Source organism: Syngnathus acus, chromosome 11, assembly GCF_901709675.1.
Source record: "Syngnathus acus chromosome 11, fSynAcu1.2, whole genome shotgun sequence".
Classification (NCBI taxonomy): domain Eukaryota; kingdom Metazoa; phylum Chordata; class Actinopteri; order Syngnathiformes; family Syngnathidae; genus Syngnathus; species Syngnathus acus.
In genome coordinates, this window is record NC_051096.1 from 6097112 (window position 1) to 6122594 (window position 25483).

The 25483-nt window shown below is 41.1% G+C and overlaps 2 protein-coding genes across 2 annotated transcripts in view; one reads left to right on the top strand and one right to left on the bottom strand.

Moving 5' to 3' along the window:
- vps50 (VPS50 EARP/GARPII complex subunit) overlaps positions 1 to 5887 on the top strand; it is a 49650-nt gene extending 43763 nt beyond the window's left edge. The window contains exons 35-36 of the mRNA XM_037264689.1: positions 2501 to 2623; positions 5798 to 5887. The gene's annotated coding sequence lies outside the window, so the exon portion shown is untranslated. The remainder of the gene's footprint in view (positions 1 to 2500; positions 2624 to 5797) is intronic.
- Positions 906 to 24440, bottom strand: calcr (calcitonin receptor). The gene is made up of 21 exons (XM_037264636.1): positions 24144 to 24440; positions 13243 to 13307; positions 11650 to 11896; positions 11476 to 11561; positions 11254 to 11374; positions 11062 to 11172; positions 10879 to 10991; positions 10402 to 10474; positions 10214 to 10324; positions 9553 to 9665; positions 9201 to 9360; positions 9009 to 9119; positions 8816 to 8928; positions 8414 to 8505; positions 7236 to 7362; positions 6126 to 6279; positions 5816 to 5876; positions 5646 to 5712; positions 5289 to 5507; positions 4714 to 4755; positions 906 to 3314 (listed from the first exon to the last, which is right to left on the bottom strand). The coding sequence occupies exons 2-21, from the start codon at positions 13288 to 13290 to the stop codon at positions 3096 to 3098; spliced, it is 2388 nt and encodes a 795-aa protein (XP_037120531.1). The 5' UTR covers positions 13291 to 13307; positions 24144 to 24440; the 3' UTR covers positions 906 to 3095.
- Positions 24441 to 25483: the final 1043 nt, after the last annotated feature.

A 25483-nucleotide genomic window follows, 5' to 3' on the forward strand; every position in this document is an offset into this window, starting at 1 on the left:
GTATGATTATATACTGTAAGATTCGTTCCAGGATTCTTTTTGTTATGGTGTGAGTTAAAAAGAATGAAAATGCAGCTCCACAGGCGACAAACTTGATCATTATCATCATCATCATCCTCATCATCACCTCATCAAGCTCATAGTGATAGTGAATGAATTGAAAGGAGGACAGTTTGTCTTCTTCTTTTGGCAGCGTCATTCGGATGCAGCAGAGCCTGAAATTGCATATTTTACACTGGCGTCTCTCGCAAGGCAGAAATTATTGCCGTAAAAGGAGTGAATGTGGCGCCCTCGGTATGACGATAACTATGATTTGAGATGTCAGTCAATTCTAACCTACTTTCAGCTATCAGTTGCATGTGTGTTAATATAAAAGAAGCCTTTAGAATAAAAACGATTGGATAAATATGAGTTCCGAAGTACAGTGGTGCCTCGACACGAGTGACCCAATTTGAGTTTTTTTTTCTTTTCTTTTCACAACAAGCACAACTTCTGTTGGAAGGCCATTGTCAAACTACATAGGACACACACAAAAAATATGTATCCACACAACCTCGTCTTAAGGTCTGCTAGCTTAATGCTAACTCATGATGGGAAATGCCATTGATGGGCTTAGTAGTAGCATCTCTATGGCAGTAACAGAGGGATTATGAAAATTACTAATATAATACGGCTCACTGACTCAAAGTAGTGATGAGACTCTTCTCAAATTGCCTGCATGACTGCATTATACTGCCCCCCGGTGGCCCAGTCACATCAGAAAAAGCCACAATTCGTTATGATGCAAATTTCACTCGTTGCATTCTATATAAATATGATGATGTATTTATAGATTACAATTTATCGTGTCATTGTACTTCGTAAAAAGCTCATACAATTTTCTCTTTTTTTGGAGGAGGCGGGAATGCGTAAATGGCATTTATATTTATTTCATTTTGGGGAAATAAGATTTGCGATACAAGTATGTTTTAAACTCCTTTCTAAAGGCACCACTGTACTACAATGCAAAATAGCCCTTCTAATGTCATTTACACTACAAATATGAAGTCTCTCCTCTTTCCTGCCATTCTATGAGACTGAAGCCCAGCATGTAAAAAATGTCCCTATCATGGGGTGAAAAAACATCACTCAGTCAAGCTTTTAAAAAATACATTATTTTTTTACCATCACATTTGCAACGATGTCAGTCAAAGCCGAGAGAGACAAGGAGACAAAACAAACCACAGGAATCCACCAAACTGGTGTCACAGTGCAGAAATCATAAAATGTATGCATTTTGGCCTCACGAAAGAGCGTGGCAACTTCCACATATGCTGATAATGTACACAGAAGCTCTCACCACGGACAAACCCTTATTTTGAAAATGAGTGAGAAATTTACTAAAATAAATACTTGTTAATAAAATAAATACTCATCACAAGATGAAGGTCATTTGCTAAGATTGATTGTCACTATCATTTTTCTAACCTGCAACAAAAGACATTAGAATGACTTGTAAATACAGCAAATACGTATTTCTATCATGTGGTTTATGATAAAGCTTTTGAATCTTTTTTTTTCCTACTTTTAAATTCTGGTTAAAAAAACAAGAGCTACCTCTCCTTAATTTCTAAAGGAAGTTGGCCACCTCTTGTAGACTAGAATTATTTGGGTTTGATGTTAAAGGATGAGTATGAGGCAAAAAAAGTTCATAAATCGTTGACCCACAATTTCTGGAGCTCATCTGTGTACTTTTTGGCAAATCCCAGTCTGGCCTTCCGATAAAATTTTGTGTCAGATCCCGATTTAAATACCTGGAAATAAAATCTGAACTGCTGAACTCTTGCCTCCCATTTATCTTTTGAAGTCAAAATCAAACATGCTCAGTGTTCTCCAAAAATAAAGAAATTGGCCTCACTGTCCCACTTCCTTTGGGGTAGAGTATATTTCTATAAATATTTTTTGTATGCTTTTGCACATTTCACTTTCCGCTTACTTCTCAGGCCTATGATGTTGAGCATCAGCAAAAACGGCATAGCCGTTTTGTGTGCGGCATCACAAAGCAACCAAGGAGTGCTAAACTCAGGAATGAGAAATAATAAAATCGGAATAGAAAACAAAATATTCATTTTAAAAATCATGTATCTATTTACACAATTCCAGAGCTTGATGATAATTGGTAATTTCGTGGCATGTGTCCAGACTGGTGATGCTGGTGTATTGTTACCGTTTGTGTTGTGTGCACACTGGATGTAAAATCTACACATCCCTGTTCAAATCTCAAGATAAATAATTTCAATACTGTTTTCCCTTTTTCTTCGGTCAAAATCAATTATTTTGTCTTTAATCTTTTAGAAAGAGGGGATTAAAATACACAACTGAGATGTTTGCATAACTATGCTCACCCTCTTCTAACTGGGGACGTGACTGTGATGCCACCATTTCAAGTGATTCTGATTCATCACAAATAAAGTTCAGATGTTCCAGTAGGCTTTCCCTGACATTCTCTCCTTCTTTCTAGGTGATTCCTAACGGTTGTGTGCTAACACCGATTCCTATTTGGAACTGCTCAAAATTCCTTCCACCTTGACTAAGTCCTCAATTCTAGATGAAGAACAGCCACCACCAGCTTGCTTCACTGAAGGTATGTTGTCCATTTGGTGATGAAAAGCGCTGTGAAGTTTTGAATAGATTTATCATGGTCTTATTTTTTGAGCTCACATAAATCTGGCATTTCAACAAGGGTCTTTAGTACCCCTTTTGTGCTCACATAGAACGTCCCCCTTTAGTCTTTGACCAGCATCCCGTACCCTTTGGTGTAGTAGGGAAAAATCAAACGGATTTTGTTGCATCACGTCTTCTCGAACAAATTACATTGTCATCACAGTTATTCCCGTCTCCTCGCCACCAGTGTGACTCGTCATAAGTCTCACAAGCATCGGCATTGTCACAAAGCAGCTGCGATAAAGTGATAGAAGTGACTCCTCCTCCTTCCCAGTCGCCCTTTGAACCCCTCGTCCACATTTTGGCCCGAGGGCTAAACAAACTAGCCTCAGAGATTCAGTCGCAACCATGTGGCAGTTGTTGTTCGACTATTGCCGTGCTGTTTGCAAGACTCAGGGAATCTCGCCCACTTTCAGCGCCACCAGTTCCGAGTCGTCCGTGTGGCGCCCGTTCAAGTGTTCGCTGTTGCCGTCTTGATGGTACATAAAGGGAGGAACCTCTGTAATGGAGGTTGCCGTGTACGACGTGGAGCGCATGGAACAGTGGTCCTTTCGTCTTTGACCCCACTCGGTCTTGTACTGCATCCACTGTCTCTTCAGAGCGGCCTGCACCTGCACACAAGCACAAGGATTATAACAAGATAAAACAGAACTGAAGTTTATGAATTCATTGATTAAAATAATCACGAGTGAGAAATCAGCCATCCCCCAATTAGCGAAAGCGTTCATTATCTTGTACTGCATGTAAGACCCGACTAATGCTGTCATTTCTGACACACTCATGCAAGAATGGTTTCATTATAAAAATGCCAAAACTAATTGTCATCGTGAGCCAAGAGAGCGACGAGGACGTCCACGTCCATGCGCTTGGCATCACAAAGACAGTTTGTTTCAATGACCTCGCATTACAAAGGCGCCATTGTGGACGTAATGCTGGTTGTGCAGTTTGGCCTTGAAATAAAATAACTCAATGAAAAGGCCGAATGGAACACGGCCCCCGTCAATCCTGATGAAGGGATCACAATTAGTCAGTTAAAAGAAACAAACAATTTTGATTCTCTGGCGACGGTCTAAGATGAACCCTCCCTTAGGGTCACCCTTCTAGACACGTCTCTCAAACGTTGTTCGTATGAACTGATTGGAGTATTGGAAAACATATTTTGTAATGAGCATGGATGAGAACCTGACCTAATTTTAGACAAGAGCACAACCACTCTGCGTTTAATTGCACATGCTGAGTGCTCAAATCTCTACCCAGCATCGTTCTCTACATAGAACATTTACTACCTTGTGTTTTTTTCCCCCTTATAACTTGTCCATTTCACTTTCAAACACTATATTGTGAGGCTTAGCACATTTCGTTTTCACATTGAAACCTTGGGCTTGACAAAAGCGATTGTACAATGAGACACTGCGGAGCATAAAGGTCTGAACATTAAAGCTAACTTTAACAATTTATGAACTAAATAACAGCTTGGCTACTGAAATTCACTTGGCAAATAAAAGATTAGGCCCATCCCTCATTTGTCAACAACTTTGCATAACATTGTTTCATTTTTTTTTTATCATCGCTTGAGCAACACTTGTTTATATCTGAGTTTCATTTAATAGTTACCAGCGTTGCACATTGAAGCGAATATCTAAAAAGATCTCAACTTTATAAAACGTGTCAAGCAAGTAACCACACACATGCTGACTGAAAGTTATCACCTCTATAAACTAGTTTATAACCCCATTTGTGGTTAGGACCGATATGCTTAAGATAACTGGAATTTCCCCGCATTGATACCGACGTGGTGTAGCTGAAAAAAGAGGCAGTTCATTTGTCCTGTTGCTTAATTTGCTCACTACAAAATTAATAATACTGGTCTGTTTATCACCTCCCTCCACGAGATTATCAAGAAAAGAATTCTAAAAAAAATAGACATTGCTAATATAATATTTTGGTGCACAAGAGTAGTACTAATGGAAGTCTCGCTTTGCTATATGAATATGAATAAATGTCACTTACTTCTCCATTAAAGAAGCAGAATATGATTGCCACCAGTAAACCCTGCAAAACAATTACAAGTGCGACATTATTTACACCACAGCTCACAAAAATATGTAGGTGCTTTCTAATTCAATTCACATCTCGACATTTTCATCGTCAGCTTTCGCCACCGCCACCTCAACTGTGCTTAATGAACAGGAATACCCCAAAACAATTGAATTAACTGCACTTCCCATAAAAGGTCTCATGCTGTACAAATATAGTTCACTTTTGAAATAGTAAAGATTATGTATCATGGGCAAGTGCTTTCCAAATATCTATCAACCGTAAATACATTTACACTCAATTTTCAGGCAACCCAAAAGTACATTATCAGCAAGATCAAAATTTCAACACGCTCGGTCGTGAGGAAAATCGATTTCCCGTTGAAGTAAATGTAAAGCGCGTGACGAGTTAATTGACTCCCTCCCTTTTTGTTCCACGACATTGAGTCCAAAACTGGTTCTTTCCAGATTAATTCACACAACCGCTTAGCGATTGCTCTGCCAACTAATCCTCATTTAGAGTCAGGAACTTTATTGCTGTCTACATACCTGATAGTGCATGAGTATGTGCATGATGTACTCAAAGACCTCCCCCGCCAGCATGTTCTCCGGCCTCCAGGGAACGATGACAAATTGTATTCCCAGAAGGGGCACTAGGATGAGCGTGGCTCTCACAGCCTTCATGTACATATTGGACTCGGCTCGGTGTGTGTCTCTCAGCTTGGTGACCAGCACTCTGATGATATTGAGCAAGAAGAAGAGATTCACCTGCAGAAGAAGGGAACACCCGCAAAGGATTTATGGAGACTCACAAAATGCAAATGAATTGTCTCATCATAAGCCAGCGTGCATTTGTTTGACAGTGTACTGTGACACTGGGCTATAAATAGAACCGAGTAGACTTACAAGGAGAGCTGCCATGATAGGACCATGCACTGCATAAAGCAGATGAGTTTCCACACTCATCCAACAGCTACAAAAGAAACAACCACTTTAGTCAGTGTGGTCTGATGTGCAAAGCAAAATGCTCACACACAAACAAGTCTGTATGTTGACAGGTTTGGCGGCATACTCACTTGTCATCAAAAAATGTCGTCCTTGCTACAGCATGGATGGAGGCAGGCACGAGAGGAAAACCTTGGAGATGGGAAAAAATGACAGCCACTTGAGGGCTCAAGGAAAATGCTTCTCGTTTTCATCAAGGCTACAGTGAGCGGTAAGTACTTTGCATGCGTCAACTCTATATGGGGTCGAGGAATTCTGTTCGGCATCCTATAGAAATATAGAAATAACCCTGCCCAGCACACACTTCAAGTCGAGAACAGGCCCATTGTTTAGATTAGCAGCATTTAAAAATCAAATCAAAATAAGAAGTTGCAGACTCACCCCAGCCGAGGAGGTAGTACCAATGCAAATGCTGCTCCTCTGCAAACACAGCCACCACAATGAGTGTGTGCAGGTAGATTCCTTCACACAGCATCCAGAAATAGTTGCATCCCAGCATGTACATGTGGAAGAAGTGCAACACCTTGCAGCCTACCTGCAAAGATGGCCCACACAGGGACGTATAATGCATTTTGCGCAATAGCAATGATCTCGCATTCCAACAGGGGTGTGTAGACTTTTCCTATCTACTCTATTTCAAGTGAAAGACAATTACACACCGTGCTTCACAATTTGACACAATTGTCCTCCATTTGTGTAGACTCCAAAGAGAATACAGATATTCCCTGCCGAACCTTTTTTGAATTGCAGATGAGCAAGATTTGTCTGCCGCCACACACAAAGTTCTGCTTTGCAAATCAAGCTGCCGCGGATCCTGTCGATCTATTCTCCTCGTGTCTTTGGAATCCTGACCGCTTGAAAATTGTGAAGGATCCCTCGCAGCAAAACGTGTGCTGCTACAAATCATTAGATCAAAGTCACGAGGCGGCAAAACAGGCGTAACTAATTGCAATCTTTCTTTTGCAAATGCAAATAGGCTTGTTTTTAAGATTGAGATTGAGCAAGATGACTTTGTGAGCCGACGAACATCTTTTACTCGTTCCAAAAAGGATTAGTTCTTAAAAGGTTTATTTATGTCCTGTCCTGGTAGTGAGGCATTCCTACAAGACAGATTTATTTCCAAGTACTGAGGCCACTTTGGAGATTTGAATAACTCATAAAGTATCCACGGATTTTCCGAACAACAACAATCAAAGACATAGTCCAATGACAGATAAACTGTCCTATTTTGCAGGCAGGAAATAATTGCCCCAAATTCCAAATATAGACGACTAATAATTTACAGTGGATGTAAAAAGTACACACCAAACGGATGGATGGTTTTATAGCTTCATTTTTTTGAGCATGAATAATGAATACGTTACACCTAATTTCCCACAGTGGAAATAATCTCCCTTATCGACGGTGGCATTCGTTGATTGAACAGTACTGTGGAAACGTGCCAGCACAAACATTTCAGCGTGACTAGATTTAATATACGGGGAAACTCACAGGGTTTCTGGCCACAACTTGAGGATTGTTGACCACAGCCACTAGGTAGATGATGGTCAGAGCAGAGTTCAGCACATAGGAGCAGAAAAGGTTCTTGTGTAACGTGATCCTTTGGCAGCTCAGACTCCTGCGCGATGAGATGATTAGGATTAATATGTCAGCGTGGTGATATCGGAAGACTGCATCATGCAGTTGCAGCAAATATTGACGCTGATAGAATCTTATCTGAACCTAGAGGAGTGTGTCAACGGTGAGGAGTGTCATTTTAGCTAAACTGTCAAAGAATATGCGCTCTGTGGACACACATTTGATTTGAGGAATCATTATTAGGAGTATCATCATTTATATCCAAAAATATTCAAATCAAATAACCTGAACCTATGTAGTGTATTCTGTGCCTCATACAAGCCTCGATGTATCTTGTTGGTGTTGAAGTAACTACTGCATACACCTTATATATTTTTTAGGACTTTTGGAAACGTGAAAAGAAGGCTAATATCTATGTAAGAACCCCGACCTTAATGATGAGCGTGTTATTTCGTGAACGGAATGCAGTGTCAACATTCCCACGTAAGCCTCACATCTGGATCCTCTAACATAACATCAAGCCTCCCAATACTTAAAAGGATTCTGCTCGAAAGAAAGCTGAAGTTCGACGAAAGCAGAAACAAGCCTAGATCCAACTTGTCAGGTTGATTCATATTCCCTGAGCAGGTCTGATGATTAGTCATCCTGCATCTGCTAAGATATGAATGATAGTGTTGAACGTTTTGCAGTACCTTGAGCGTGTCGCGCCCAATCCAGATACTCCACAAGTGCTGCTTTTAAAATGGCAACAAATGCCATTTACAAGTTCAATAATAGCAAGGCCGATGGAGAGCTATTGCAATGAAATAGTGAACAACAAAAAGAACTCCAGGTGCCATTTATATTTAAATAGCTAAATCAAATGAAGCCCAGCCAGCATGGCGACATGTGATTTGGATCAGCTCAAGTTAACAATCCCTGAACTCCAACATCCCCTGAAAAACATCAACATAATGTGCTTGAATACAAAAGACCCTGGCCACTAAAACAAGTCACATCCTTGCGAGGAACGTGACAAGCGAGCATTTGAGGTCAACGCTCCCGTTAGCGTCTCAGCATCATGACAACCCGTGTCAAGAATGTCACAGTACCTGAAATAGAAGAAGATGGCCAAAGAGATGAGCAGGGAGGCTATAGACAAGGCATGACCCACAATAGCCATGTAAAACAGGATGTACGCCGACTAGAAAAAACACACAAACAAATATCATTTAATGTGACAGTACAGAAAAAGATTAATGTTCCCAAAGGCGCAAAACACTCTATTTTTGCTCGTCATTTTCAAACAAGTCAATTGTGTAAATGAAAATGAAGGCCACTAAATAAAATGACATGGTACCTTTTTATTTCACTGGCAAACATATCATGCGACATTATGTGTGATTTTGGAATTTGGCAGCTTTGACATCATTTTCTTGAAATCCAAAATCTTGTCAAAGTACAAGTACTAATTGAAGTTATTCAAATATCATTGTTCACAAAATGAGCGTTACCTGCAGCTTTGCTTTTGTGTTTTCATTGCAGAGTGTGTAGTTTGACCAAGTTCTGTTGGTGGCAGGGTGGCGAAACCATTGACCATCCTCCTCACAGTACTTGGTTGCCTTTTCTGTACATATATAAATAAATAGAGTTTTTTTCCCCAAACAAAATGACCATTTCAATTAATGATACTGGCCTACTGCTTACCAGTAGGGTCAAAGTCCGCAAAATAATTGGGGCAGTTTTGAGAGGCATAGGTTCCTGCAGGCGTGTCCCCCCAACACAACCAGCCATCCCAGTTGCGACTGCAGTACCCTTCTGCAAAGTGATGGAAAAAAATCAACAAAAAAAACCCAAACCTTCATAGGCTACCAATGTGAAGAGCAGTGAGGTCATTACTTGATTTGTTATAAGGAGGATCACTCTTCATCTTCTCAAAGCATTTGTATTGGCTGTCGAGGATTTGATTTCTCCTGTGCTCCTGCTCCTCTGTGTCCACCGCTGTGGCCTTGTTGGCAAAGTCTTGCTCCGTGTCGCCTGAGAGCTGTGCGCTTGCCCCCTGCATGGTCGGTCGGGATGGGTATTAGGAAAGTCGGAATAGCTTTGGTTATGCTTGTTAGCGCATTCTTCATTTTCAGGGCGTTCAGTCAATCGTAACTGGACTGCTCTATTTCTCCTGAAACAAAGGCGGGTACGCCCCATACCCAGAAAAATGCAATGCCTGAGAACCTCAAAACAAATTAGCCAATACCTCCAGCCTTTCCTGAATGTCGACGGCACAGAGTGTAAAGTTGGTCCATGTGATCTTGGTGTCCGGGTGGCGATACCATTGCCCGTCCTCTCCGCAGTACTTGGTCGCGTTTTCTAAAAGGAGCACAGTCATGCATTAAACATGCGACACTGCGTGCTGAAACCCGAAATTAAGAATTGCTCTCAGGCACTATCATTCAGAATTCAACCAACATTCTTAGGTCAAGTACTGCATACCTCTAAAGTTGTCACAGGCTTATGTTTCAGCATCAGCAAATCTTACAAAATCTCAGTTTAGACCATCAAAGGATTAACACTGTGTGTTTTACTTCTCCTCCTTCTACCAATATGGACACAAGCTCAACTCTGAACACTTTCAAAAAGGTTTGGTCTCTGTAACCTTGTCTCCAAGATTTCTAACTTGTAATGAGTTCATCATGTCTTATCTTGTCCACCCCGGTCAGTCCTAAAGTGAACTTCACCACCTTCATATCCGCCACCTGCAGCTCTGCCTGCCATCTCTTTACCTTCATCCTAGCAGGAAATCACCTATCTGCTCATTCTAACCTGCTTGGATTTGTTTCTTCACGGACCTCAAAAACCTGCCTGCCAATGACACATTTTAAAGACTTGATATAAGTTTTTTTCTTCTTGTTGCTGACCTGTGGGTTCTGCATACGACAAGTAATCTGGACAATTTTGGGCGGCGTAGGTTCCTGCTGCAGTATCGTCCCAGCACAACCAGCCATCCCAGTTCCGACTGCAGTAAAGTCCTGGAGCAAGTGCAGTTTGTGTTACATACATTATAACGGACAACACATCAAATCTTGGCCTTTCCACAGCCTGTTACCTGATTCATTAAAGGTGGCGTCTTGGCTCATTTTCAAGAGACATTTGTATTCACTCTCAAGCAGTTTCTGCTTCTGTTGGATTAAAAAAAAGATTTAGCCCTTTAAAAAATATGATGGATTGCTCTGGAGCTCTTTTTGTTCGTTTCCAAAGCTTGGGGAATCAATACTTGCCCGGGAAAGTGCAAATAAAAGCAAGTGCACTTAGACTTAACATTGTAGTCTCTGACAGGAAACATGACGTCAAAGTCAAGCAATGGACATAAAAAAAAGCAATACCAAAAATAGATTTCCTCACATAACTTTAGTGGCTGGAGGCAATATATTTCCTCGGAAAATGTATCGGTACTACAATAGATTTGTGTGTCTGTTACCCGCTTCGAATCCGAATAGACCTTAACCTACTACTGCGAATGTACTCATGTTTATTGAATCAACTATGTAACTGAAGGTACGGTAGCAAATGAGCAAGACATCACCCTTGTCGTCTTATCAAATTTGCTGGTGCAGAGGGTGTAGTTGGTCCAGAATGTGTCGCTCTCAGGATGGCGGAACCACTCTCCATCCTCTCCACAGTATTTACTTGCTTTTCCTGTCCAGGAAAAATGTTCCTAAGTACAAGATATTTCATATGTGCATAACATTGAAGTATAATCAATCACCTGAGGGTTCAAAGTTGAGGAAATAATCAGGACAGTTCTGCGTGGCGTAGGTTTGCGCCGGGGTGTCATCCCAACAAAGCCAACCGTCCCAAATGTGACTACAGAACAAGCCTGTCACATTGAAAGACTGAAGTCAGAACTCCCATGATAGAATTTGCGTAGTTGTTTTGACAAACGCTACCAATACATGACCTGTTTTATTATGAGGTGAATCGCGTTTCATATTCTTGAGGCATTTCTCTTTGTTCTCCTGTATTTTCTTCTCTATAGTCCTGCTATGTTCATTGACGTCCTTGAGTCTATTATAAAGGTCCTACAGGGACAAAGAAAATAAGTCTTAGCAAAGAAAATGTTTTCACAGCTGACAGCGGCTGCTTCTTTCAGTGCTTTGAACCATAACTTGTGTGGAAACACCTCTGTTGTGTCCTTGGAGGCCTCTGGGCAGGTAGAACCTATTTGGACCCATTTACCCCATTGGTCACAATATTTAGTCACGTTTCCTGAAAATTGATCCAGACCAAAGTGGGTGGTTAATGAGGTCATCGAGGGTTTTGGAACGAAAAAGTTCACTTGAGCCAGAAATCTTACCGGCAGGAGTGTGATTGGGACAACTCTGTGTTATCCATGTACCTGCTGGTGTTTCTTCCCAGCACAAAAAGTCATCCCACATTTTTCCACAGAAGTGCCTCTCACCGCTTGTGTTTTGCAGACTGTCTTTGTCGGACGTATCGAGACATCTGTATTGACTTTGTCTCGCTTCTTTCCATCTGTCTTTACTCATTCTTGTCTTGAGTGATGATTCTGGAAAAGACTCAGTGCCAGCTGACACCACGCACTGACGGGACCATACCAAGGCGTTAGTGCAAGCAGAGCGCAAACATGACCTTGTCCTCATATCGCTATGTAAATGATAGCAGTCATGATGTCATCCAAATGTGTCCGTTTCACATCTCTGTCGGTTCTTGTGTCATCTATCTAGAAATTCGAATGGGTTGTTGCAAAGCTGACGGAAGGGTTTTGCCCCGCTTTGAAACTTTCATCATTCACCATTTATGATATTCATCCAAATACGGTTGCCAAAGAAACCACTTTCCATCAAAGGGTTCTTATCTTGGCCTGTATTGTTTGCATTTGGAGGTAGCAATAGATGAAAAAGCCTGGAGGGCGAAATACCGATTTTGATAATGGCGCTCACTGAAGGGAAAAAAAAAGCTATTTTATGACTTATCTTGCAAAGTTCAGTATGGGGGGAAAAAGCTTCTTATAGGACTAATCTCAAACTCTTCTTTTCTCTCACATCATTCTGAAACTTTAAACATCCTTTTTGACAATTGGAGCGTACAGCTTCAATTCATTAGTTGACCACACGTGGCGCTCGATTCTCGCAAGCGTTGATCAGATGCGACTGTGCGCCGACGTCCCATGTAGCAGTTTAGCAGCCGTACATATGATGTCACTCCAATCATTGAAGTAAATGACGTCATACATACGACCACCAGGCCACCACCAAAATCAACTGAAGCACCGGCTGAGAGGCAAAAGCACCAATGAAATAAAAACAACAAGACCTAAAATATCATATCAAGTTGAATTCATTTACAAATATCATGAATTGTCTCTTACAGATTAACCGGCAAGCCCTTCCGCTGTCATTTATTCCCATCTTCCACTCCAAACATTTTTAAAAACAATTGAATTCAGAAGCATGTCCATCTTAAAACATGATTGCAGCAAACTTTAAAGACTGCAAATGCCAGAACCGTTTCAGAAGGCTGCCCTTTACTTAAACCTTGCTATTTTAGAAGCAACCTCTTTCAAGTGTGAATTAAATTATTCTGCTCCTCTGGGGGAGGGGGGGCATGTTACATAATCCCACTACCTCCTTTTGTTCAAATATTTTCATGTAACGCTTTAAGATTGGCTGCAGGCTTTAAAAAAAAAGTGCTTCAGTCAGACGGCAAAACAAGTAGCAATTTAGTTGATATATATATATATATATAAAATGATTTTTCAATTTATAATTACATTTTTAATTTAGAATGTGTTTCATCTACCGTATAATTCAAACATATTAGGTTTGAGTGAATATCAATTGAGGAAAGTCACTAGACCACAACGGATTACATCTGATGAATATGAAATTTCACGCTAAGACATTGTCTGCATGTTTGACTTACTTACCACTAAGACGCAGCAAAGGATCCAAGGGCAGCTAACAGCTAATTTCATATCTTCGCCTCCGATGTCTGGAACAGAACAAGAAGGACAATTGCAGTGTTCATCAACCTGCTTCTGAACCGTGAAAGTGACCGAGTGAGCAAACATAATATGGTTTCACATCAGGATTACGGCCTCTCGGGAGAATAGTGTCACTGGGAATCATTAATCTGAAATGCAAAGCAGCGGAGTCAGAGGGCTCCGGTGTGCGCGAGACGAAGCATCGCTATCATTAGGAGGGGGAAACAAAGCCATCGTTAAATGGAGAGTAAAAGCAGGTAGCACTAACAGAGACTGACAACTTGTTAGCGGGTAGTTATCAATGATCTGATGCTTGGCTTTAGCAGGTCACGCTGTTGGAATTCTGGTAGTTATTTTCTCTGTGTCGCAAAGATTCACTGCAGGAAAGCCATCAGTCAACAGTCAAGGCGATCAGGGAGGTTATCAATCGGCTGTTCAGCGTGGACAGCTCTTGTAAGCCAGCGTGAAAAGGGCACGACTGAGGATATCAGACTCTCTCACAGTAGAGCACTTGGGAAAAGACTTACACTAAGGTCCATGCCCAAACGAGGTTCTTAAACGTGTTGTCAGAGAAGCCGCTCATCAGATGTTTTTTTCTATTTTGTATGGGATGACATGGCAATAACTAAGAGTAAATAGAAAGATGAAGCACAAGACATATTGAAAATAAAACTCGAGATTGAGGCCAGGGAGTGCTTTGATGTAATCAGACAAGATGTGGAAGACGGTTGTGGCGCCTGCTTGCCGCCCGTCATTTGTTACTCCATGAAGGTTGGATTAGAATTTCCGGTAAAATAGCAGATTCCGGTCGTTTGATAGCATTAATCTTTTTTAGGATTGAAAAAATGTAGCACTTAGGATTTAAGAATGCAGGAACATTTCAGCAATGACTCATTCTGGGTCCATTCATAATTGATTAGCCTACTACAGTTAAACCAAGATGGTTCTCAGCGATGAGCTGTCTCACCACATTACTCTCCGTGATTTCGACCCCAAACCACCTTAAGGTTACTTTAGTTAAGCAAAACTAATCATTCATAAAATAAAATAGAAAATGCTTCTCAAAGCAATCTTGTGTTTATAAAACTACCTATGAGTAGCTACAATTATAGTGAAAATGTCCCTGAATGCATTCAATTTAAATGGATTTTTTCTTCTTCTGCAAAGCTGCATCAATACATGTTGATATCTTTTTCCATTCCGTCGCTTTCCATTTTGCTGACCAAAGCAGATCGAGTCACTCATGCGTTTCATTTCTTTATTTCCCTGACACGCGCGGTGACGATGGCGATGGGGGAGCGCTGCTCGTCCGCGGCTTTGCTATGTCACAATCATGTCCATTTTCTCCGGATAAAGTCATGTGACATCGCTTTTCCAGGCTATGATGGAGGGTGCTTGGATTAGTTTGATGAGTAAATGAATGTTGACAGATTGTGGATGTCATGTTGTATGACTTGCGCGTGCGTCTTCAAGCTCTATTGACTGAAGAGCGCCTGGGGATGACAAGATCAATTTGTAAATATTGTATTCGACTCAATTGCTTTTTGTTTACATATGTGTTTGCAGACGTAAGCTCAGTTGACGTTTTTTTTTATTTTTTCCAACAGACATTTATTACGTTCTATTGTCAATTTGAGATCAAGTCATTCCAATTTGCTATTTTAATCAGAAGCAATGTTAGGTGGATCTACTGCCTTTGGTCTTTCTTGTCTTTGAACGTGGCGTACTACAAAATTGGGCAGCGTGCATTCTGGAGCCTTTTAAAGCCATGCCTAGCCACAAGTGGTCTGACGAATGCACAAAGTGACCTTTCTGACAGTTTATGTTGCTATGCCTACGAGATGGCAAAAGCTAAAAATAGAGCAATAAATAACATCTATTTTTATATATCATCTAAACATTCAATTTCTTCCCTCAGTTTGGCTATCGGGATCTGTGTTTGTGGACTTTTGGATTGTTTTGAGTGTTTGGGTTTGTTTCCGTATGTCTCTTGCTCTGTCGACTTCTCAAACTTTTTCTTATTTAGTATCTATCCTGCTTCTCACAAATTCTTTTTGGCATCCTTGTCAAGGTGAAGCATCATCACCATGCAGGGAGGACAACTCATGAATGAATAAACGGCCATTTTCTTTATGTACCTGGACAAGTTATCAGGAGCCAGAAATGTTGTTTTTATTATGTTTCCTAGGATCACTTGCTCCCATGCCAATTCAAATGAACAAGCTTCTGCTCTTGCTTTAGTTGTTATCTCGCTTTAGGGCACTCTAAAGGAAAACATTTACTCCCAGCATTTGAGCATCCTCAAAGCCGGTCGTTTATTCTCTGGTGAGCATGAGAAAAGGTTGGAAGTGATGAAGCGGAAGAGCATTGTACGCTTTTGCGTTCCAGATGCTCAAAACGAGGCTCCTGTGGTAAAAGAATTCACTTTGGTGACTAAGTAAATACTTGATTCATACTTCTGATTAAAAACAAAAAAGAGAAGGACAGCCTGAGCGGCTGGGCTTTTTAAAAGGGATTAAAGGGATAGACAACATTCTTATGGTTATCAACTGGGACCTCATTCAGATCCATTAGTAAAATGTCCAGGCTGCTGTTGTGCCTTTTTCTGAATTCATTTGTTTAGTTTTAGTTTAGTTTATTGTTTAGCACATATTATTATAACAAATAACAGTGCAGGGAGGGAGACGAAGCCTAGGGCTTGTAAGGAGCTCCACTCCTGTATAATCAAAGTGCACAACAAACAAAGTGCTGTGACATCAAATATTATTCAAGTGTTTAAGAAAGAAAGAAAAAAAAATAATAATAATAATATATATATATATATAAATGAATAAACATCAATGAATAAACACAAGCATAACTAGCTAAATATTAAATCGTCATATTTATATATGCATATATACGAAAGTGAACGTATACATACATAAACAAATACACTATACAAAATGAGAAACAAGAGAAACAAAATTTGACACTTTAGTGATGTTGAAACAATCAAAAAAACACCAGGTAAGAAAATAGCTGAGCGGAAGCAGAAGAACTGCCAACAGAAAATAACAAAACAAGGAAGAATCAGGGTATAAATAGTGGTTTAAGTTGATGTTCTTAGTATGGATCAGCTGAGTGCGGTGGAGTAATTTTGGACTGGTAGGATCATGAGTTGTCAGTCTGGCTGTCATCAAGCGCTTTCAGATCATACAGTGCATCAAATGGGTGCCATCTCATCATTGTCTTCTCCCCATTTTAAGTACATCCCAAGCCACACTCCAACTACAGCAGATAAATAAGATGAACAACTTTAGGTGTGCTCATTTATCATGAGTGAAACATGCCAAAGTCAACATGCTCTTTTCCATTTGCGTAACATCCTGAAATTGCTAGCGACGGGTCTCGCACACAGCGCTACGTGTGGTTTATTATATAACAACTCAAAGCTTGGCTCATGCCGCTGCTTCTCAGACAGCACAAATTGATCACATTGGGAATCTTTCAGTGTCACGTTTAAGAGTGATGATGTGGGTCTCGCAAGGCAATGAAAGAAGGGATCACTCTTTTTTTGCTACAAAAAAAATGACTATAGTGTCACGGAGCAGTCTGCTGAGAGATATTGTAAATAATCATCTGTCAAAGCTTCATGAGGAATTTATTGGCCAGGTGGAAGTTTGCAATGGAGTGTGACTGAGTGCTTTGGCTGAGTCACAATAACAAGGAAAGAGGGTACTGTACCACACTTAAACCGCCAAAGGTAAGTCCGTCTTATGCTGGTCTCGTCATTTATTGTCAGTCCTTGCATATACTTGCGTTTTGTAAATCACATTGGAACACATTTCACGCGACATGCTTCATAAGCTCTGTTCACCCTTGAATGAACCAGCAGGTGAGCTCCAGGACAAGCCGCTGTCTGTCACTCATCTGTTTTCTTCGCCAATCTCTGTCATTATAATCCTTTCAGTGCTATTTCCTCACCGTGATACCAGTAAACAAAGATAGAATGCAGCAGCCTCAAATGGGAGCCACCCGATGTATTCCCTTCATGTACCACAGGGAGACTAAAAAACGTGTGAAGTGGGGTATTTGATGTGGCAAAATCCAATTTCCCTCCGTTTTCGGGACGTGTTGGCTTAAAAAACATATCCCCCCCCCACACTCCGGGGATTTAAGAAAAAAAATACAAAAATGCATTCTCCATTCAGCTCTCGTCCAAGCATCAGGTAGCATCATATCCGCTAGGCCACTCAGAAGTCGGAAGAAAGTCAGTCCTGGAAAAGCCACAATACTAAAATAGACTCATATTATTAGTCATTCCAGCTTGAAGATAATATAGGCAATAAAAAAATATGAAATCCCAATAACTTAAAACGACCATATTGAAGAGACACGTTCCACAGGTGTAACGTGGCACAAGACTGAGATAAAAGTAAACCCCTGCTGGCGCAAAGAAGACATTCAGACACAAAATGAATCCCGCAGAGAGAGATCAGAGACCCTAAAAGCAGACATCCAGCCAAATCCTTCCACTCAATCTTCATCTTAAACAAGGCAATTGAAAACCAGCGGTGAGAAAAAGGCTTATCCGCATGAAGCATGATTGGCGTTGAGCCCGAAACCAATAGTTCCGTCGCTGCACACTGGAATGAAGCAATATATAAAGCAAGGTGTGAGGATATAGTAACTCAGTCTCAAAGATTTTACAATAAGCTTGCTGTGTGTCTAACGCTTCCGCCTTCCCATATCTCCCGAGCTCCTCCAAGGTGTTCCTCACTCGAGACATTTCTGCAGTGTCTGATAAGCCCAGTTGCACGCTGACATCCATAATTACACACGGAAGCAGTTGTGTATTTAGAAAGACAACTCCTTACTGTCACTACCTAAAAAACTCTTCTGCTAACTAGCGAAAATACTCCTTTTAAATCGTATACAGGATACAACAGTAATGCCTTATATTTACCAAGTTCAAAGGGTCATGGTTGTGTTTTGTGCACCTTGAACATTCACCCGTTAATGGACATTGTCGAACCCCATGTTTGAGTTAATTTCCATACAAATTGTTGTTGTGACATTCATTCTTTTAACATGGCAGTCGGAAAATGACAGCAAAGAACTGCAATTTCTATGTAAAATCAAAACGGTTGTCAAAGAGTTTGAGCTGGGAGTGATCTTGGCAAGGCAATTTTGCGCTACCGCTTACAACATAACTCATTTTTAACTAGTTTGAGGCAAGTGCGTGGGAATGCTAGTGAAATCCAATTCGGTACATTTGAGTATTTTCCAAGGTACAGTCTAATATAAATAATTATGCGAGGCAAGTTTGTCATATTTAGTATTAGCTTACATACTGATTAGCTGGAACACATCTTGTAATCTGGTTTTCAAACAATTCTGCTTTATGCATTGACACGGATTTCATTCATCCACGCCGTACCAAGTTATCTGCTGTTTGTGTCTTTATGATGTATACGTGCAGTGCTCTTTTCTATAAATACTGACTCATTGTTGACAATGGCATGTGCAATGAAAATTGAAATCTGCCCTGGTTCTGTTTATTTATATTAAACACAAAAAACAGACTATGTGGGGGCGTATGCTGTGTATTTTCTTCCTGTATTTCCTCAGTTCCATGATTTTGGCAAGCGAAAAAAATAAAAACATATTTCCCAAGATGCGAGTATTCATATCCTCTCTATAATCATATTTCGCTGATTTCATGTATTTTTTAAACCTATTACAGATATGGTTCAAGAAGGGCATGAATAATGAGCCGACGGATTTAGCCGGCGCTGCAGTCATTTCCAAAGTGTAAGGCTGAAATGTTTGTAATCTCTTTTTCTTAATATTATGCGTGAAATAATTAAATTATTTACAGAGGCTTTTTATCCTATCTCGCTTTTTTAAAGTGATGTTGCAGCGTTCATGCTGTTCATGACCTGTGAGGACCACAGCAAACAGAGGAGTCAGTCTCTTGGACTTTCCCTTGTCCTGCATTTACAATAAAAAGCACAATATATTGTTTTTAGCAAAGCGTTGATAAACGATTTGAGTTCCGAGCGGTGACGATGACAAATGTACCCTTTGCGAGTCCTTAAATTTCCACCATACCCTTTCCAGATTACGTTCACAACTGACGGCTCCACAAATGTTGCCGAGACATCCTGAGGTCTTTTATCAAAGTAAGGGTTTAACATTTGAGGACACACGATGATTAACTTTTAGTATAGACTCACTGGAAATAAAAAGCATGATACATTTTTTTCATTTGCGTCCACGAAGTATGGGCCGTACCTAAATGTGGACAGCTAACCTTTGCAGACTGGCGCCAGGGAGGAAATAGCAGCCGACAAGCATGTCACGTGATCTCAACTTGTCATGCCCCACAATTGGTCAAGTGGTTGACAAGAACTGATTTCAAGTCAGTAGTAGTCTTTTTTTTTTTTTTTGTGATGAATGAAGTCGTGCAAAGGGAATTCAACACCTTTCCCTTTATTATCATTGTGATACTATTGGAATAATTGAGTCTGCTTATCGTCAGCCGCCATGCACGCCACGTGCACTTTAATTGACACACGCAACCTCGGCTTTTCCCCTTTGCTTCGTATCCGACATCTTTACCATCAAATGTGTCGTGTCCATGACAGCCACTTAGAATTCGGGAGAAGTTAAGCCAGCAGAGTACGCTGAAAATGATCCTATTATCGACTAATAAGTGAGAAGATGTGCTCGGGCACATACGTAACGTTCTGTACTGCTCCTATCACAGTTTTGTATTAGCACCATTGAAATGAAGTGAAAGACAGACTCATTGGCAACACACTGCTCCGTGACTATATTCATTCATTTTAAAAGGGCCTTTGGGTGGTAGAAACGCCATTACTGCACTGTGAGGGAATTTGGCTCTTTTCTCCCTTAAAGCCAAAGACGGGCGGTATACATTTCAATCAACAGATTTAAACTGCTCGTTTCATTTTTTTTCTTTCCAGTCATTAGCATCATTAGCACAGAAATAAAATTATCCACAAAAGTGCACTACTGTTTGTCATTTGGTAATTAGGAACTAATTGTGATTATGCAATTCAATATTCATTTTTAATATTATAGTCTATTGCCTTTCCCTTGAAATTCTGTAACAGAAACCGTTTTAATTGCCTCGCTTCGTAATCAAGCACATCTTTGTGTTCAATGACTTGATTTTCAACAGTTTTCTTAATTGAACTATCTGAGGATGCATAGCAGATGTAGAAATAACAACTTGTTTGCCTTATTGCGTCAACAGTTTCAAGCCCAGTCAGAGAATGTTTACAGATCTGGAAAGCCCTCATCAAAGGTTTTGCATTTCAGCTCCCATTTGGACGCGCACATCGTTTGTCCCCGATTGCATTGATAGGCAGTTGGAACGGAGACACAGCAGCGTTATGGGAAAGCAGCGAACATTTGGTTGCTGGACTTCAGCCCAAAGTCATTAATTACATTTCCCCTCAGACCACAGTGGACACTCTACCGGGTCTTCAGAAGGGTGGGATGTCTTTTGGGTCTGGCGGTTACAAGCTGCAAACAAAAGCAGGGTGATGGGCATCCTGATCAAAAGAATTGCCTGGAACCAAAATGATACAAGCCAAATTATTTCCACACGGACTAATATAGTTGAAAATGACAGAGAGAGCGAAAACTAACAACCGCAATCCTATTTCAATTAGCATTGGAGAGATAAGGGACAAATAGAAAAGCACGTCCATGGGGATAAACATGAGCAAAAGATAAGGCTGAGTGATTGAGAGAAGCTTTGCGGTGAACATTGCAGGAGCGCGACAGACTCATCTCTTGGCGCAGAAAACCTCTCAAGTATCTTTTGGAGTTCCTTGAGTCAGTCATGAAGACTAAACATCTTCCACTGCTGCAGTTTTAAGAGTATGAGTCACAGACAGCACACGTTCTCCAACCTTCAGATAGAAACCAGAAATGTGGAAATAACCCAAAAAAGACCAGTGATAAAGAGAAGGGTTAGTTTTGACGAGGTTGTAGCTCTTGGATTTTTTTAAACTATCCCCAACTTGCACAAATGTGCTTCTAAAGTTCCCGTAAAAATGCCAACCGCAGAAAGTGATTTCTCCGAAAGGCAGCTCAGCACTTTCCTCTGATGCGAGCAATCAATCCTACAATGCTTAATTGACGCTACATTACTGTTGACCGTACTAGTAATAGCCGGTAGACAAGAACGAGCTTAAACGATGGAAAAAAAGAAGGATGAAAAGGAGCAAAGGAAATCAATAAGCGTTGTGGCTGTGTAACCGCATCAAAATGATCAATGTGTCCTCACGCACTCACAGCGTTGGCCTTGGGCGAGGAACGTGAGCAACATTCATTGGTTCCTTCCATTCAAGCCAACGGGCATCTGGAGTTTAGATGAGCCCAAAATGTCACGTAGGCGCTTTCTGCAGTATTTCTTTGAGTCACAAGATTCTATCTGTTTGTCCTCCAAATGTAGTGGTTAAAATAAAACATTTGGCAGAGTGTTAACTTTCCCAGCGAAAGCCATGTTTACAGAGCTGCGAAGCTCCAAACAATTTTCACATTTTCCTGTTGATGCCGACAAATCACCGGTACTGAATGTTAAACTATTTGTCATGTGACCTTTCGTGTTTTCATCCTCATGAGGCAAACAGTTGCGTACTACAAGATGACACTTTTTGAAATGGTGACATTTGGGGGAGATGAATATAGACAGATGTAACGCTGGTGTGTCTGGCTTATGCACTTTATCAATTGAAATGTCAATGCTGATTAGAGCAATTATAAACTGGAGGCATAGACTGAGAAATAATCCTTCAGTGGAGGGCTGAATATTTGAACATGACACTCACAAAAAGTGGGTCGGTTGAGTTTTGAGTGAAGTTTCATGGCAAACCTTTAGGGCCAAATTGACATCATTGCCTTTTTTTTTTTTTTCTCCACCCATGTCAGTCCATTTATAAGCCTTTCTGTAATTCTTCCAGTCTCTCCGGACTACTTCTGATGACACCCCTTCTGAAAACATCCTGGCTGGAGACTCTTTGACAAGGTACTGTTGATTAACTAAAACATGAACAGCATTTCTGGGTTGAGAAATGAATTCCACAAATGTAATATTAGTCCAAGTACAAAGTTTAGACTAGTGTATTGAACATATGAATGCCAAGACAAAATTCTACTTGCCTTCCATTTGAGGGTGGTACAGTGTTCCCGAGATAGACTGATGAGAAAGTATATCAAAGAAGAGAAGGCAGGGTTTGTACCTTCCAGGTGGTTCCCTCAGATTTGTGACAAGATAGGTGAAAAAGAGATTTCAAAAGACTCGCAGAGAATGCTGAGCAACATAAAAGCAGCTGCAAAAGAAAATTGGCTGTCTCTGCAGCTATGTTTTGAAATAATTTCACTGCATCAACAAGAAAAGAAAAAAAACAAAAAAAAAAAAACACACACGCATTGTCAGCTCTGCTCTAGCACCACCTATTGATAATGCTGTAACAGTTCACTGCACAAACGTTTCAGTTGTGGTTTAGGGGTGCGGGGGTGGGATCCATAAGTTGTAGTTCACTGGTGGAGCCCACAGTTGAGTAACATATACTATACTAACAGGTTCAACTTGTGCATTAGCAAACAAACAAAGAGCGCCAATTAGTGTCTTTCATTAAGACACACAATCTAGCATGCAGCTTTATGTATTACTATAGAACAACACAGCGGCAAACAATCAGTGAATTGTTCACTGCGCTGCTGCTCATGTCATCAGAATAGCTGATTAGCGGGGTTGGGGTCAAAGGTGAGGGCTTTTCGTGACCTTTGGACACGCGGGGTTCTTGATGAGCTCTGATTTGTAACACGTCGTAGCCATGAAGCCGTGCGTCAATCGAGCCGATTAAGATGCCAGCAAAGAGTGACATTCAGCGGCCCCCCCATGAATAAAACATGCCATATTAGCGTGATGACTGGGTGAAATAAGAACAGGTAGCAGCTAGTCTGGGTTCTCTTTTTCGGACCTCTTCAAGAACAGACAATGACAATGATGATGAATGACAAAGTGATCCGCGAGGCACTAAAAACGACGGTCTGCGGGGTGTTGCGCATATCTCAGTCTGCCTGTCACCGCATTGATGCCTGCCTCTCTCCATCTGAGCTGTTACTCGCATCCCCCTCATCTTCCTCTGACAGCCTGCTTCACTTCTGTGGCTGCTATCGTCTTCTCTATCGCACAGCGGTGTTGAGCATGTGCCTCAAAGCTGCTCTTCACTCTTGTATGTTAAGACAGCAGCTAGTTAACACAGTTGAGTCACCTCGCCTCACGGGAGGCCCGGATTTAATGATGCTTATGGGGACAGGCGCGTCTGTGACTGAATGCCTTTGCCTTCTCTATTTGTAAATATGTCCTCAGTCCAAAAGTAAATACGTGCAAGCTGTTGGATTTGGCACAAGACGGCATTCATAATTCATTTTATAGCGACTCTCATTATTTTCAGTTCAGTTCCAGTGTTCTTTGAAAGCACGATGCACAAAATGTATGATCTTATTTGCATATTGCAAAGCACCTCTGAAAATAGCTCCTTCTATTGATTCGACACAAATGGACACAAGTAGTCTTTCCCTGATTGTAATAAGGATTCCTGCAGGACTCCCTGTATGACTTTTACTCCTCCGCCCTTATGAATAAAGATGATCAGTCACATTCTCTCTAGTTTTACTTTGCTAGAGAATCAAACAGAAAGAAAAAAGTATCCTTCCATGTAACAACAAAATCAAAATAAGCAAGCGTTATTGCACGCAAAATGCGCCTTAAAATGGTGGAACATTTTAGTTTCGCCATGTAAATAACGACTTACCTTACTCCAGTAGATATAAATAGCAACCACAAGAATGCTTCAATAGGGTGTAAAAAAACGTCTCCTCCCTGTAAATTGCAAAATCAATCAAAACTTTTTCCTCCAGCATGGAAAAACAAAAAAAGCCCCAATAAGAAAGCAAGCGTGCAGTTGTTTTGCAGGTGTCTGGCTATCTTTCACTGGGCAGGTCTGCACGCACGGAGCAGGGCGCCAATGTGTGGCCGCGAGGAGCTCTGACAGCCTGCCGACTGGCCGCTCGCTTCTCATACACCGACGATCAGCAGCCTGCGCTCTGAACGAGGAGCTCCTCCTAGTCTCAGCTCCCAGTGCGCGCAGATGCGTGTCTGGGTGTATGCGCATCATGGACACCCCCCCTAGCGTTTAGTTGAAATAAACCTGCGGGGGGGTGATGACTTTTGCGCATCGCCGCTGGCAGAGCTGGACGAGGGGACTGAACCCCCTTTGCTTGGATCCAGATGCCAGGCCAGATAATTGACATTTGGGTATTTGCTGATTTTTGATTTGAGGTTCCTATGGTTGTTAGGTTGTTGATATGTAGGTTAGTATCATCATACATTATTGTCCTACTGGGTCTGGAACTTTGTGATAAGTAAACAAAAGCAGAACATTGTCATTTTGCTCACCAACTTTTCACTTCATTACTTTACGAGCAGGTGTTTGTCCGTCATCACAAATGTGACTTTAATCTGTCTTTCTCGCATGCACGCGCATACACAAAGGCACGCACTCGCGCTCATGTGGCCAGGCTGATGAGATGAGAGTATGTTGGTCGTCTTGCAGCAACTTTGAATGATACGTCACAATACATTCTTCAAAATGGAAAGTAGCTTTGGTTCTGGACATTTATTCTTTTAGTTCTTAGTTGGGATGATTCCCCGAAAAATTCTGGAGGAGGTCTAAGTACTGTCCTTACATCATTCATGAACCAGAAAGTAGATGGGTATCCAACCAATTTTTGGTCAATCATCTTACCAGTTGAACTTGTCTGCGCTCTACTGAGTATGACTTTTGTTTATTTTTTCCTGCTTCTGAAACAAAACATGCAATGAAGCCATTGTCATCTCACAGCGCCATTATCTCATTAGCTACGCCTGCTGGCATGCCCCCACTTAGTAGATTAGTCACACTTGCTGCCAATAGCAGTCCAAACCTCCTCATTACTGCTCATTGTTGGATTGATGGCCGGTGGATCAATGCGGAGAACTGCGCTTTTCTGTTCCACACAGTCTTTGATTTTGGAGAATAATGATGCAGACAAAAAGGATGAGTGAGGAGCAGCTCTGTTCGTTTCACTCTCTGGCTTTTTGTCCTGGAGAGAC

Coding starts and splice junctions, on each gene's coding strand:
- calcr (XM_037264636.1), bottom strand. CDS start 13,290: ATGAAATTAGCTGTTAGCTGCCCTTGGATCCTTTGCTGCGTCTTAGTG. Junction 11,173..11,253: donor TTCACCTCATAATAAAACAG/GTCATGTATTGG, acceptor TCAATGTGACAG/GCTTGTTCTGTAGTCACATT. Junction 10,325..10,401: donor CGCCACCTTTAATGAATCAG/GTAACAGGCTGT, acceptor CACTTGCTCCAG/GACTTTACTGCAGTCGGAAC.